The 15,213-nt window shown below is 47.7% G+C and overlaps 1 protein-coding gene across 1 annotated transcript; it reads right to left on the reverse strand.

The window, feature by feature from the left end:
• Positions 1–1,523: 1,523 nt before the first annotated feature.
• On the reverse strand, positions 1,524–7,497 carry RRM2 (ribonucleotide reductase regulatory subunit M2). The gene is made up of 10 exons (XM_030037913.2): positions 7,272–7,497; positions 7,114–7,191; positions 6,679–6,816; positions 6,454–6,570; positions 5,795–5,928; positions 4,589–4,683; positions 3,679–3,812; positions 3,132–3,236; positions 2,883–2,996; positions 1,524–2,486 (listed from the first exon to the last, which is right to left on the reverse strand). Exons 1-10 carry the CDS (start codon positions 7,380–7,382, stop codon positions 2,334–2,336), a joined length of 1,179 nt encoding a protein of 392 aa, XP_029893773.1. The 5' UTR covers positions 7,383–7,497; the 3' UTR covers positions 1,524–2,333.
• Positions 7,498–15,213: the final 7,716 nt, after the last annotated feature.

Raw genomic sequence — 15,213 nt, forward strand, 5'->3', positions numbered from 1 at the left:
TCACACATCCACTCCAAGCAGTCCTTCTATATTATGTTGAAAATACAGTTCTCCAGTTCATATCTCCCAGAATTAAGGATAACAAATTAAAGCTTTCCACCCTAATCATTTCGAGGTATTGATCCTTGTCACATACTAAGAATCAAGTGGGAAGAGATAGCTATATAATATAGCTAGACCCTACTCATAGATTAGTCTTACGCTTTTTCTACATTAAAGTATATAGTTAACAGATTTGAATAAATTGAATGCTGCTAAATCATACTTAGGTCCAAATTGATCTCAGTACATTATTACCATCTTATTTATGCTCTAAACAACATAGCCCTACACCATGAGTTCTGATGCTTTGTATCAGACTTAGTTTGATCAAAGCTTTGACTGTTAAGAGAAGCCAAGGAGAAGCACAAAGCCCAATTTGCCGAGAACAAAATGCTGATACTTAGCCAGAAACCTGCCTAACTTTAAAAACAAGCATTAACTTTCAGTGCTTCAAAATGATGTCTGGCTATCCAACTTAACATGTCGCTATTCCAGTTCCTAATATATTCTTTTCAGACCACTGCAATCACTGACCTGTTACCAACATCAGTGCTGCAGGGGCATTAGAGAACCATCTGTTAAACAGTCTTGTATCTGCTAGTTTGAATCCCAGACTTTGGGGCTTGGGACTTTTTAATTATTTATGTTTTTTCTCCCTAGGATAGCCTTGGAAACATACACATCCTGCTAGCTTCAGACCCAGGGGAAGAACAGTCACACACCATCACCTTCAGTGCAATCAAGAGCAAAGGAGGAAAGACCAGCAAGTCAGTTAATTTTATACCAAGGCAGCATGTCTCAAAGAGGCACCATATATATTATACTTCAAAAGAGGGAGCACTTTAGCAGAAAGAAGCAAACTCCAGCATTCTTTCCTTTCAAGGAAATGCTTTAAGTTCTGTAAAATTTATTTTCCACATCAACTATACTTGAGGAAGAAAGGCAGACTTGCAGGACAGTCCTTGTTAGTTAGGTGTCAGATTAGAACATGGAGTAAACTCCTTTTTGTACATCAAGGCAGTAGCTAATTTCAGCCTATCCCATTGTTGTTTAATCTCACCGCAGATCATTTGCAGGAACTCTAATCTCAGGCCATAGGGAACTCCTTCACTGACCACATGCCCTTACCAAAGTTACATTAAGCATACCCATTCCTGTTACTCCATGTTTAGTGTGGAGTAAAAATGTTGCAGCACATACTGTTTTCACTACTGTTATGTATTAAAACCAAAACTTAACTGCATGATGCAGAAGCCAAGAACACTGCTCCATCCTGAATTAGCTGAATTTACCCTGAAACACCATCCATTTAGTGCAGTCCATCTGAAAGTCAGAGCTAAGCGTAATTTCACTTGACATTTACCAACCACATGATTAAGCAGCTATTTCCTGCAAAACTTGCATTTCCTCAGAAAGTCTGCAATTCAGACGGAAATTATCACATAGCTTTGCCCACTGGAGCACTGAAGCCAATACAACACTCAATCCAACCAGCTCTTTATTACCATTATATGAAATACTGTTCCCAGATATTAAAGAAAAAGCAATTAAGTCCAGAAGCCAGCTGCATGTTACTTTTCAGTACCCAGAATATCCAACTTACTAAGTTCTTCACCTTCCATACCAACTTTCTTCCTGTTCAACAGATTTTAAAATCAATATAGTTTGATCCACAGCACCATTTGTAAGTTACATACCCAGAAAGAAGCACAAGTCATGAAAGGTTAGGTTGCAAAAATCTAAAGATTTAGACTTGCATTTTACCATTGTCGAGTATTACAAGACAGTTCTTTATCTTAAACATTAAAGTGCCAGGTTTACATACAAACTATTAAAACAATAGTAAAAAAGGTAAACTTAAAACCTGCTAAGAAAGCAGTGAGGTCAAGTAGTTGCCTCCAGACTATTCTGCAGAGTGTTCAGCGAATTTAAGACCAGAATTTCTCAACTGCTCCTTTGTTTATGGGGAGAACAGCAGGCAGAAGCTAGTGGTCACTGCCCATAACATCCCATCTTGCAGAAGGAAGATGCATGTATCTTTCACAAAATGGAGTAGCATATGTTGTAAGAGATACATCTAAACATTCTATGAATTAACACCATTGGCAAAGTCTAATAAAAAGGGATTTTACTGCTGGAGCTACACTAGCCTCCTGAAAAGTACCAATATCACCACACTTTTCAAGAGTAGGATTTTGGTACAGGAATCAGGTCACGCTGTGACTTGATATATTTAATGTTTCCCTGTAAACAGGGGAGCATACACACTAACTCATATGGTCTCAGTTCATTTAAAATTCCGCATCCAGGGTGAAAGAGTTGTCCGTGGCCTTCGACATGACTCCCATCCTCTGATATTCACCTACTCGCTTCTCAAAGAAATTGGTCTTGCCTTCTAGAGAGATGTTTTCCATGAAGTCAAAAGGATTCTCTGCTTTGTATATCTGAAATGCAAAGGCAATTCTATAGTCACTACAGGTGTTCACATCTCAAATATGTGAGAGCATTAGAGATCAGCTGGAAGGAGTCTAATGACACTATCAGCAGGCTTACTATGTAGTGAACAAAAATCTCTGCCCCAAGCCTTCTCTACTGTAATTGTTCCTGCCTTTTAGCTGCAGTAGACAGAAGCACAGCAACTCTTATATAGTTGTTTTCCCATAGCATCCTTTTGTTTTTCCTTCTGTGAGTCTCCAAACAGGATCTAGCAGCAAGACTTCTAAATGGTTTTACAAGTTATACCAATATTGCTGCAGCCATTTTAGGATTCAGGTTTCTGGAGGAAATTAAACTTAATATTATCTTTTCCCCATGAAAGATGCAGTGTATTAGAGCCTTACCTTGTTAAATCCCAGTTCCAACATAAGCCGGTCTGCTACAAACTCTATGTACTGTTTCATTAAAGTGCAGTTCATGCCAATCAGCTTTACAGGCAGTGCCTCTGTCAAGAATTCCTGCAGATAATAGAAGCACTTTATGTACAGAAACTGGTATTCACTCTGTACCATCTAGGTTAATTTTATACCCAACAGCTCCCCAGCTTTCTGCTTAATTGCGATCAAGTTCCTAAACAAGGAGCAGACAATTACCTGTTCTATGAGAACAGCATTCATGATGATTTCCTTTACCCTCTCCTCTGATGGTTTGCGTATCAAGTGCTTGAACATGAGGCAGGCAAAATCACAGTGCAAGCCCTGGAAAGAAGTTTCAGAAAATTATTTCAGGAACACTGATTTAGAAGAGCCACTCAAATCAGAAGCACAGAATAAATAGCCCAATATCTAGGCACCATCTTCACACTTGCCACATTATTTAGTATTATTTACAGACAACTTTCTGCATAACCAGAAGGAGGCATAAGCAAGTTCAGCCGGTACCAGCTGCACTTGCTCCAAATGGCAAGGTATACCGAGTGCAAGAGTTGGTGGGAACTGCTTTACAGGAAGTAAAATGCTGGAGTTCATTCGTTCTCTACTGTAAGACCCACAATGACACATATTTACACACTTTAGTGAGCTTTATAGACTGCCTGTTTCTAAACATACTCCTGTTTAAAAATATAGGCTGCAATAGAGTATCATTACTTCATGCTACTGTGGCACATTACCATCTTAACTGCTAGAATTTGATTCATACCTCATCTCTACTGATGAGTTCATTAGAAAAAGTGAGTCCAGGCATTAATCCCCTTTTCTTCAGCCAAAAAATTGATGCAAAAGAGCCAGAAAAGAAGATTCCTTCCACTGCTGCAAAAGCTACTACACGTTCTCCTATTAAGAAAAGATTGATAGTAATATCACATAGAAAACTTGCCAGGATTAATACCCAGAAGTTGCAAATAGACCAGTGAACTGCATCCTCCAAGGAGGATGGAGAAGTTTCTGCTTAAGTGTGCTATAGCCTATCCTTAAAAGCTATTACAGTAAAGGTTTGTAAACATGAGAGGAAGTAAAAACTGGAGTCACTACCAAATAGCTGAAGCCAAGGCTCCTTCCCCCAGGTTAACCATCAATACCATCCTTTTTCAAAGATTGCACACTGAAAAAGAGCAGTCATTTTAGCAGCTGATTTAAGTCAGTGTCTGCTCATCTTTGATTAAGTAAGGAACTTTGGCCATGAAGAATGCTTTAATACTAGTGAAATAATGATCTGTACCATCTCATCTCACCTTTGAAGCGAGACATCAAGAATCAGTAAGGCAGGAGCTACAGCCTCCAACTGCACATGTCTACTTGCTAGATGGCAAGTAGAGTTCTGGACACATGATGGCAATTTACAATTTGATCATATAGCCAGGCATGTGAAGATTGCCACATGAGCTACTATTATTCAAAATGCCAGCAATTTTAGAGATTCATGTCAGTAGCTCATTTGCAAGATGAAAGTTATTTTCTTCATCTCCAGAATTATACCAGTATCTTATACCAGAGAGCACTTATTGTCCCTGTGACAACAATCCCTGTGAACTGTGAAGTCTTGAGAAATGGTGGTTGTTCCACCTTTTTTAGGGAAGGAATTTCACTTTGCTTCCAATAGATGTACTCACCATATGTTGCTTTCTTGTCCCCAATCCAGCGCATGGCCCAGTCAGCCTTCTTTTTAACACATGGTAATGTTTCAATAGCATTAAAAAGAAATTCCCTGAGAAGGATAGAACTCATTAGGATCAGACATCAGCACAACTACAATAAGCATTCACTGCCATAGACGGCCTTGTTCACTTACAAGTGCTCTGCACCTTCACCCTGATAATTTCCTTCCCCATCTTATTTTGCAGCAATCTAGCTCTATTTGTACCCATCAACTACTTTTTCATCACCTACCCACCACATCAATACCAGTTCACTTGAATTTCCGTGACAATATCAAGTGGAATACCGTTTCATCAAGTGTTGTACTTGAACAAGGCTTTCAAAACTACAGATAGACCAGCCTCCAACTTCCCAGTGGCAAGGCACCAGACCTCTCATGTAAGCAGTTCTTCCTTAAACATTTACTGGAATTAATCATCCCAGAGTAGAAATGACATGGTCAGCTTTCTACAAAAGTAGCAGCAATTAGATATATCTAGACTGCAAATAGCATTGCAGCTCCACATGACATTTCACTCAACAGGGTGTTGGTCTGACAAGAACAACAGAATAACTCAGTCCAGACTGCTCAAAGCCCTGCATTTAGTTTTAAGGTACCATTCTTGAAATGATTCATCTTGCTATGACAACTTTACCCTTTGGTTTCAGTTTTAGTCAAGGCCAAAAGCCACTTTTTGGCAAATGCAACACGCTTTTTTCCTCCCAAGCAAAATACTCAAGTGAGTAAGGGCAGCACATGCGATGTAAAAGTGCTAGCTGTTAACTAAATGCACTGGATTTTAGAGATGACATTTGAATAAAAGCGGTATCATTCTCAGAGAAACTTTCCAACATAGCTTTCTACTAGGTGCAGGGGTCCTCCATGAGTGCTTACTGTAATATACTCCCCTTATTTGACTGCTCCATCTTTTATATGGTTTCATTCCTTTATTTCAGTATTAAGTGGTTTCAGTTTCACTGTTAATCTAAGCAAGTTCTTGCTCATACACTTCAGAAAAGAAAGATATTCTGAAGTAAAGCTGCTCTTAAGCAGCAGTGGTATTTTATATAAATCTAGTTTAAAACCTAAAATTACCCTTAAAGTCAGAGTGACTGATATGCATCATTTAGATCTCAACACTTTAAAAGTTTTGAACCTTTCATCGCTGAGCAATACGAACCTCTCTTTAGAATCTTTAATGTAGGTGTCAATAAGAAGACTGTACATTTCTGAATGTATATTTTCCATGGCAATCTGGAAGCCATAGAAACAGCGAGCTTCTGTGATTTGTACTTCTTGACTGAACCGCTCCACCTAGAGGAAATAAATGAGTGTTTGCAAAAGCATTTATAACACAGCTGCAGGTTAGAGGCATTGACACTGTCTTTAGCAGTTCTTGCTTGGCCCACAGAATCCTCTTCCGATTAAATCCAGAGGTGTGGATTATTAACAGCAATATGAAAAGCAGTAACCCCTCACAACTCCAAGTTGTAAGTTACTCTTTAGTCCTGAAAGAAATGGTACAACTTCTTAGTTTTGCTCACCCCCATTAGGGAGAAGAGCACTGAGAGGGTAGAAGCAGAACAAGGGCTCTGAACCAGTCAAGCATTGCTGTAAGGCAACGCTCAGTGCCCCACAGGGAGTGGGCAAACTTGTGGATTACAAAAGCAATCCCCATTTGCTAATCAGCATAAGACAGCATTACATGTTGTAAGGCTGTAACGCTACATGATCTAGCAAACGAGCTAGATCAGCCAGCAAGCATGTCCAACGTGTAGTTAGCTATCCGGTTGTCTTCACGAGGTGATGTTTCTGTCAGGACCGTTTCCGAACACTTACCAAGTTTTCATTGACGATGCCGTCGCTGGCGGCAAAGAAGGCGAGGACGTGAGAAATGAAGTACTTCTCCTCAGGCTTCAGGGACTCCCAGTGCTGGATGTCTTTGGAAAGGTCCACCTAAAGCATCGCAAAAAAGAAGCGATGAAACAAACGAAGAGGCCGGGGCTTCGGCTCCCGAGCGCCGGGGCTGCGGGCGGGAGCAGCCGGGTCCCGCGCCCCCCTCACCTCCTCCGCCGTCCAGAAGGAGGCCTCGGCCTTCTTGTACATCTGCCAGATGTCGTGGTACTGGATGGGGAAGACGACGAAGCGGCGGGGGTTGTCCCGCAGCAGCGGCTCCTCCTCCTCCTCCTCGCCCCGCGGCACCTGGAGCGGCGGAGGGCGGCTAGCGCTCGGCTCGCCTCAGCGGCGGGGGCGGGGCGGGGGGCTGAGGCGACGCCGGGCTTTGGCGGGAAACTGAGGGACGGCGGCTGGCCGGGGGAGGGGGGTGGCGAGGAGACCCCCGCGAGGGAGAGGGGCGCGGGGGCAGCCCCCGGCGGGGACGAGAGAAAGGAGAGACCACGCGTGGGGGAGAGGAGGACGGCGGAGCGGGGGCTACGTGAGCCGCCGGGGAAGGGGAGAGGGGAGGAGGGCGGGCGCGGTGCCCGGGCCTTCCGCACTCACCGGCTTCCTGTCGCCCTCCTGGAAGATCTTGCGGGCCGCCTTGCTGGCCAGGACGCGGGCGCTGCTGAGCGCGGGGGGCTGCGGGGAGAGAGGGGCAGGGTGAGAGCGCTGCGGCGCTCCCGGGCGGGGAGCGGGAGGGAGGGCGGGCGGGCGCTCACCGTGTTCTCCTTGTCGCTCAGCGCCAGGTTCTTCATGGGCGACAGGTTCTTCACGGGCGACAGGCGGGGCTGGTCGTGGCGGGCGGCGAGCGGGGCGCGGGCGGACAGCATAGCGGCGGCCAGGCGAGCGGCACCGAACGGCGGGAGCGCGGCGGCCCCGCGCCGCCCCTTTATATCCCCTTCGAACTTGGCGCCAGAACGCCGGGCTGACCACTCACAGCCCGCACCGCCCCCTCCGCCTCCCGCCCCCGCGCTTCCATTGGCTGGCGCGCCGGCCGGGGCCCCGCCTTCCATTGTGGCGGCGGCGGCGGCGGGAGGGAAAGACCTGCCCTTCGCTTTGGCGCCGGCGGAAAAGGCGGGAGAGCGGGGAGGCCCCGCCCCTCGCGGAGGCCCCGCCCGCCGGTGCAGCGCGGCCTGGCGCGGAATTCGATGTGGGGGGGCAGAGCGGCGCTGCCCGGCCCGGCGGCCGGGAGGGAGAAGGGGGCGAACAAAACGCAGCCGGGATCGCTTGCAGCATGCAAGGCTTCCTGCAAGGAGACGCGAAGCCGCGGGTCCCACGTACTCATTATGCCCGTTTTGAAAAGGTCGGGGTGCGACGGGAAAGGAGCAAATTTGTTTCCAGTTACGGGAATGGCCACAATCTGGGTTTAAGGTAGAGATCTGGAAATGCCCTGTTGCCCCCGTCCTGTCGTGCTCTCTCTCTTTTCTGGTCCCTCCTACCTACCCATTCATTTTCACTTTCAACACCGGTTCCCGCGTTTGGAGACAGAAATTGGCTTCCTGGAGAAACTGACTCCGTGTGCCACCTGGTTCCACATGTTTTAAATAAATAGCACAGGAAAGGGAGAATACAAGTATGAAGAAGAAGAGGTGAATATTTGTCGTGGTTTAACCCCAGCCAGCAACTCAGCACCACGCAGCCGCTCACTCACTTCCCTCCCCACTCAGTGGGATGGGGGAGAGAATCGGGGAAAAAAAAGTAAAACTCGTGGGTTGAGATAAGAACAGTTTGATAGAACAGAAAGGAAGAAACTAATAATGATAATAATAACAATAATAAAATTACAATAATAATAATTAAAAAATGATTGGAATATACAAAACAAGTGATGCACAATGCAATTGCTCACTGCTCGCCAACCGATGCCCAGTTAGTTCCCGAGCAGCGATCCCTCCCCAGGCCAACTCCCCCCAGTTTATATACTGGACATGACATCACATGGTATGGAATAATACCCCTTTGGCCAGTTTGGGTCAGCTGCCCTGGCTGTGTCCCCTCCCAACTTCTTGTGCCCCTCCAGCCTTCTTGCTGGCTGGGCGTGAGAAGCTGAAAAATCCTTGACTTGGTATAAACACTACTTAGCAACAACTGAAAACATCAGGGTGTTATCAACATTCTTCTCATACTGAATCCAAGACATAACACTTTACCAGCTACCAGAAAGAAAATTAACTCTATCCCAGCCCAAACCAGGACAATACTCATCTTCTTTTAAAAGTCAGCATTTATTTTACATTAATTAAATCGCCTTTATTTGAACAACATTGTTTCCCCCATCCAAAGGATCTGCTCCTGTCAACCAAAGTGTTTTCCCTGAAGCAGTTTTAATGAAACCAGGAGCTTAATGAGAATTGGAGGCTCTTCTGCCATGTGGGATGCACAGTGTCCTTGAATGACACTAAGTGGTCACTGTCATCTGAGCACGTGCTCCTGGGACCCGGGACGATGAGTTACACGGCCCAGCACTGCACTGCGCCTGGCTGGAAGAGAAGCAGGTAGGGCAGGAGGGCAGCAGGAGGCTGACCCCTCAGGGGACTCAATAGGGTCCTTTCCACTGTATAATGATACTAAGTTAAATTTACTGCTGTAATGAGTGGATTTGGAAGAAGAACAAGAGTACTCCCCTCTGGCATCACCTCTGACAGTGTAAATTCGGGTTGATTATTCATTTCAGCAGGACAGTGTCAAGGTCACAAATTTGCGTCTGAGCTCTCCTCAGCTGGGATGTATCAGAAAGTGCCAGCAGAGAGATTAGGCTTGTGGTATTTATTGGTCCCGTTTAGGACATCGGACAGATGCAGGCACCCACCCAGGAGATGTTCTGTGGGACCTTCTGTGCTAAATATACATCCCAATATACAAATCTAAATGTACATCTTCATCCCAGCAGAGCAAGCACTGCAAAACTCCATCCTAGCGGGCAGCTTGGACAGGCGTGGACATGCTCCTGCTCCGTCCCAGGAAAGCAGGTCCCAGGGGCAGGGGTGCCAGGCAGCTCCCAAAAGGCTCGCCAGCGCCCACGTAGTGCCCTGCTAGCTCCTGCCACCTCTGCAGCTGCTGGAGGGGTTGGCAGAGAGCTACAGCAGCACCCTCCCCACCCCAGCCAAACTCATTTACCCCCCCCCAGTAAAAGACCGCAAAGCCACCAGCCCACAAGTCCTGGGCTGCCACCAAGGGCCGTCATGATGCAACGGCCGTGCTATCGCTGCAGCTCAGCCACTCTTCTCAGAAGCCCATGGCAGGGGATCAAAGCCCTGCCCCCGGGACGATGGCTCTGCAGGGAGAGAAAATGCCAGGGAGAGCACAGAGAGGGCCTGCAAGGAAGCACGTTGCACCTCTGTGCTGCTGTAGCTGCAGCAAAACGTTATTTGGGAGTGAGCATCCACACTGAATTTTCCTATTACAGCAGTTTAACGCAATCACGTTTGTTCCTCGAGGCACATCCCCAAGGTTTACGTGCTGTGCACAGTACTTAGCCGTGTACCTACAAGTGGTGTCATGGAGGAAAGCAAGCGTGAGGAGCCCTCTCCCCTTCACATACATCCTCCTCCATGTTGCAACTGCATTTTGGGACCAGCAATTTCAAGCCAGCTCCTTTGCCAGAGCCGGGTTCAAGGCAGCAGGCTGCTGCCCTGCTTTGAGGTGCCAGCGCTCAGCATCACGCTGGCTCGTGCCCTCTCTTCGGGTGTGTGAAAGGATGCTCTGCTCTTCTGATTTCTGGCCCGGAGGGGAGTACTATGCGTTTAAAAAAAAACCACCCCAAAACTCAAATCGGTTTCGCGCCGCCTTTGTTTACAGGAATTTAGGCACTCAGAAAGGTGGAAGTAAGAGCAGCCCGGGGCGGCTGGGCGAGGCGGGTGTGGGGTGCGGTGTAACCGTGCTGTTCGCACAGGTCCCCCTCCAGCCTGCCCGCCCTGGGTCCCAGCCAGAGCGGTGACCCCAGCACCCACCTCCGCCCAGGCCCCGGCTCGTCTCCCCAGCGGCAGGTGGAGCTCAGCACCAGCCTCTGCGCCAGCCACTCCTGCTGCCGTATCCTCAGCGCCAGCACGGCAAAGCCCCTTCGCACCAGGCACGGCTTACGGCCCCCAAACCTCACGTCCCCATCACACGTCTGCTTCGTCATGATGGGTGCTGCCTTGGCTCTCAGCTGACCTACCTGGCGGCATTGGGTAACGCTCCGGGCAGGGTCTTCCTTGCTCAGAGGATTCGTTTTCTTCCATTTTAATGCCGATTGCCTACAGGACAGGGAGACAGTGACTCCAGGTTGCTGGCTGCCTCCCACCGCTGCAGCGACTGGTCTAACTGATGAAAGTTGGTGCGGGTAGCTCCGTGGGAGACATGGCCTGACTCATCACTAGCTGAGGACACAGCGTTTGCCGACGGTTTTCCCCTGATTTGAGGAAGGTGATTTGTTTGCACGGCCTCATCCAGCCACATTCATCCGTGCCAAATCCTGAAATCCTCACCCATTGCTCAGTCTGGCAGGGTTGATGTTTGTATAGAGCATCATGCTGAGGGGTCCCTGCTTAGGCCTGCGAATTCCAAAGCCTGAGTTCCACGTGCAGCAAAAAGAAATCCGAGTACTCTAAATATAAGCTAAGACAGGGTGTGTGAGCAGGAGAAGGCCATCAGCCAATACTGCCGAGATGACAAGCGGTGGTCTCAATGGCCACCACTTTCTCCAACAGGTTTGGAGGTAGCCCTCAGCATTTCCTCGCACGCCCACCCTGCTGTGCTGAGGAGAAGGATGGTCCTCATCTCCCCCGAAACAATCCGAGCCATAAGGACTTAGACCAAAACTTCAATGGTTTGAACGAAAAATTTGCCCACATAGCTTGCCTCCCTGTTTAGAGGCGGTTGCCCTCCACTCACTGCAGCGTTTATAACTCGAGGGAGGACTCTGCAAAAACTGAGCTGCAGGGCTCTGCCTGCTGAGCCAAGGCACTTTAGCAGACAGTTTAACTGAGAAATCTAGAGCAGAACAAAACAAGTCTTTATTAGCTTGATTCTAGCTGGATATCACATTTGCTGACGCAGCCCATTAATTTGCAGGTTTGAGAGCACCGTCATTAGCCGCCTGCTTACTTGATGACCAGCCTCTCTGGAGATAATGAGCAGCTGTTGAAAAGCAAAGCCCTCACATGCTTAGCATCCCCAATGTCTTTAATTTTTTAAAATGGTATTTCTCGCCTATTCCATGTCCTTACCCACCATTTACAACTTTCAGGACAAAGTCTGCAGGTAATATATGACCACATATGGGGTAATAACGGTGTAACTGGACGTGTTGTTTCTTTGCTGTTCATGAAGCAGGGCACAGTGCTGCAGACACAGTCCCACAAGTGCCAGTAGAGGAACCAGCATTACAAGACTTGCAAGAGCTGGAAAAATGAAGTTTTCCAATCAGCTGCACTTGCTGGTCATCAGCGGTCAGTAATAGGCAAGAGCACCGCTGATTTCAGTGCCTTCGTCAGGATCTATGAGCACAGCGTGGAGCTGGAGTAGCGAGCCCCAGCACTGCATTCAGACGTGCGCTCAAGACGGCTGTCACTCTTCTGTTCTGGTAGCACCACCTTCTTGTTTCCTGCAGCAGAAGGCGGCAATGGCACCAGCAGAAGACTTCTGGCCCACCGTTGGCTTGCCTCCAGCAGGTTTAGGTCTCAGCTCCTGTGCTCTGATCATGGAGCCTGTGGCTGACCTCTTGCCACACATGGAAAATTACAGGTCATTCCTGCTCTAGCAGCCTGTCAATCACCACAGAGTGAACTTTCCTCAGGGTTACATTCCTCAGCCCTTACTCACCCGAAACTGCCTAGGCGAGGAAGGCCGCCCCAGGTCTCTCATTTCTGGGCAGGCTCTTGTTGTTTATGTTGAGCAGGGCTCTTGCACTGCAGCGTTTCTCACTCATTGCCACCGCGCACGCCAAGCGGTTTGAGCTACTCTTTCCCTCTTGCTGCAGAAAACAAGCTTGCCACCCGAGCAAAGCAGCCAGGAGCCCCCCTGTACTTCTGAATGATTTCAAAGAAAACCAACCTCAAACCACGAAAGTCAATAACTGAGGAGACAAAGGCATGACTGCAAATCATTTTTCCTAACCAGGTCAGTGGCGGGCAGCTTGGTTATCACCCAAACCTTACTCATCTGCAGGGAAGTCCTGGGTCCTAGGTACTCCCCATCCCTGCTCTATCTGCTCCCGATGACCTTTTCTTCCCCAGCAGAGATTTTTTTCCCTGGAACATGCAGATTATCTTCAACAAAGTGGACACCTCTTACAACCAGACTTTCTGGTGTGTGCTGGCATCCCTACCCCAAGAAATCACCTAGTCAAGATTGGCATGAACGGACTGAGAAAAGATCCTGCTTCTTTGTCTTTGGGACAGTACAACATTTTGGCCCTGTTCTGCTCCAGATGCCCACGACATCTGCATTCTTCCAGCAGGGCAGAGAAAACAGGGAAACTTACCGTTGCACATTTTTCTGGTGGCATCTGCCAGACGCTTCCCTGCAGAGCATGAGAAGGTTCAGTATTTGTCAGGGTTCGATCGCAATTATACCAAAAAAGGGACTGGGAAAAGCAGGCTCCTTCCATGCCATGTCCTGTTGCTCTGCCAGGGCAAATATTGTTGTGGAGTCCAGCAGTGACCCCACGGTGATAGGACAAGGTGCAAGAGACTGTTTACCTGGTCAGTCCCTGTGCACAACAAGGCAGCAGTAGGAAAGATCCCCGATACATTCAAGTAAGTGAAAGGTGAGACAGGCCTATAAAGGCAGGAATTGACCCTAGGAATTGTAACCAGGGAAAAAAAGAGGTGAAATGGAAATTAGAAAGATAGAGGCAAGTGCCTGCAGCACTCAAGGGACCACGAAAACACAGAAAAGTGGTTTTGTATTGCACTTGCATTCAAAGGGGTAACCACAGGTGGATAAATTGATGCAGGTCTGATATTTAATGACAGAGAGGCCTGTATGGGGACATGGGAGACAAAAAAAGATTGGCATCCATTATCCTTTCGGCAGTACAGTCACACTGATCAAACAAAATCCCTTGCTTTATAAAGGCGCATTTGATTTACTGCTTCATGACATTGAGAGGATTAAAACTGGTTAACTGGTAGACTTTAGAAAGTCATTTTAGGGGCATATCATTACCAGCTCAGTGTCCTGAGATTGTCTGCAATGTTTTCACGAGGCAGATGTGGTGGGTGGTGAATAATGAGTGTAAAAGCGGCCTGTCTCACTCTATCCTTCGTGTTAATGAGCCTAAATGCAAGATCATGCACTAGGGAGGAAAACTGCAGATCACACTTACGAAATGCTGGACTGCCCCTGCAGAGAGGGGCTCCTGGGCGACAATACGTAGCAGCTCCATCAGCACCTCCCAGGCTAACCCGTGGTCGGGCGGCAAACCAGGTCCTCCGCTCCATAGGCAGAGGGACCGCAGCTGGAGGCAGCACCGCTTCCCTCCTGCATCACCTGGAGAGCATCCATGGGGCAGCCCCGGGGGGGTCAGTTCAAGGTTCGGCCACCCAAAGGCAGGTGTCTACCCGTGGGTGGGGTGTGTAGGCACTGAGGGTACCCGACACGTTCTAAAGCATTCTGCCTGCCCTCGCTGATCCCTAAAGGCCTTTCATACCTCCCGTGTCACCCCTGCCGGCCACATATCTTGCCCCCCCGAGGCTCTAAAATGGCACCAATGTCCATATTTAGGCAACTGAGTCAAGCCATCCGATATGAGAGAGACAGACCCACCTCTGGATATCGAAATGCGTTGCCATTATCTCAAACTGAACACACTCGCTGTGCCCAGTCCCAGTAGCAGAGGGTTGAAAGGGTGTTGACAAGGTGGAAGCGTTTCAGAAGACAGCCCCAGGGCAGACTGGAGGCTCAAAAGCCTGCCCTGGAGTAAGATGCTGGGGAAAGCTGTCCTATTCAGTGCTACTGTGAGAAAGCTGAGGAGCGACTAGATAACCACCCTGCCCAAGTGATGCTGTAATCAACCAATGGGGAAAAAAAAGGCATAAGATCTTACAGCTTTGAACAGTAACCAGAACATGGGTTTCAGAAAGGAAATATTTCTCATCAACGGTAATCATGCACTGAACCAGCTTCCCTGGGGACACGGTAGATTCCTCAATTCCCGGTCATGATTTCAAAACTTCACGTGACAGTTTTATTCAGTCACATTATGATTTGCTCAGCAGTTACTGGCAAGTTTCGCTGGGAGTAAAAGGATTAGGATAGATTATTTTATTAGTCCTTTTGTCTGGCATCCATCAAGATGCTCTTTCACTGCACAGCAAGCTCAAGGGCACACCAGGAGCTTAGTTCCCCCAGCTGTGCCTGTTGGCACACCCAACTGAAGAAAGCGGGGGTGGGCGGGTGGAAATCTTCAAGATAAAGTTTTAACAATGAAAACGTCAATAAATCAATCACTGACATTTTGCTTCAGCAGAACAAGCTGGTCTCATGTAACTTCAGCAGAAAAAAATATAAAACAGGAGACAACGCTTAGCCAACAAAGACCCACTGTACCTGCTCCACCACATGTTGCCACATCTCCCGTTCAGGGGTTCAGTGACCTCTAACATTTTCAGTGAAGCTGAGACACAAATAATTCCTTTAAAGGATACAGCATTTCCTGTACTCCTTTCCTTCTAAAAC

Source organism: Aquila chrysaetos, chromosome 15 (genome assembly GCF_900496995.4).
Source record: "Aquila chrysaetos chrysaetos chromosome 15, bAquChr1.4, whole genome shotgun sequence".
NCBI classification, from domain to species: Eukaryota; Metazoa; Chordata; class Aves; order Accipitriformes; family Accipitridae; genus Aquila; species Aquila chrysaetos.

Bases quoted from the DNA above. Each gene is read 5' to 3' on its own strand.
- RRM2 (XM_030037913.2), bottom strand. From the start codon at position 7,382: ATGCTGTCCGCCCGCGCCCCGCTCGCCGCCCGCCACGACCAGCCCCGC. The intron at 5,929-6,453 runs GTAAGTGTTCGG...TATTTCCTCTAG, and splicing joins GCATCGTCAATGAAAACTTG to GTGGAGCGGTTCAGTCAAGA. The intron at 3,813-4,588 runs GTGAGTACATCT...TTTTCTTAATAG, and splicing joins GGACAAGAAAGCAACATATG to GAGAACGTGTAGTAGCTTTT.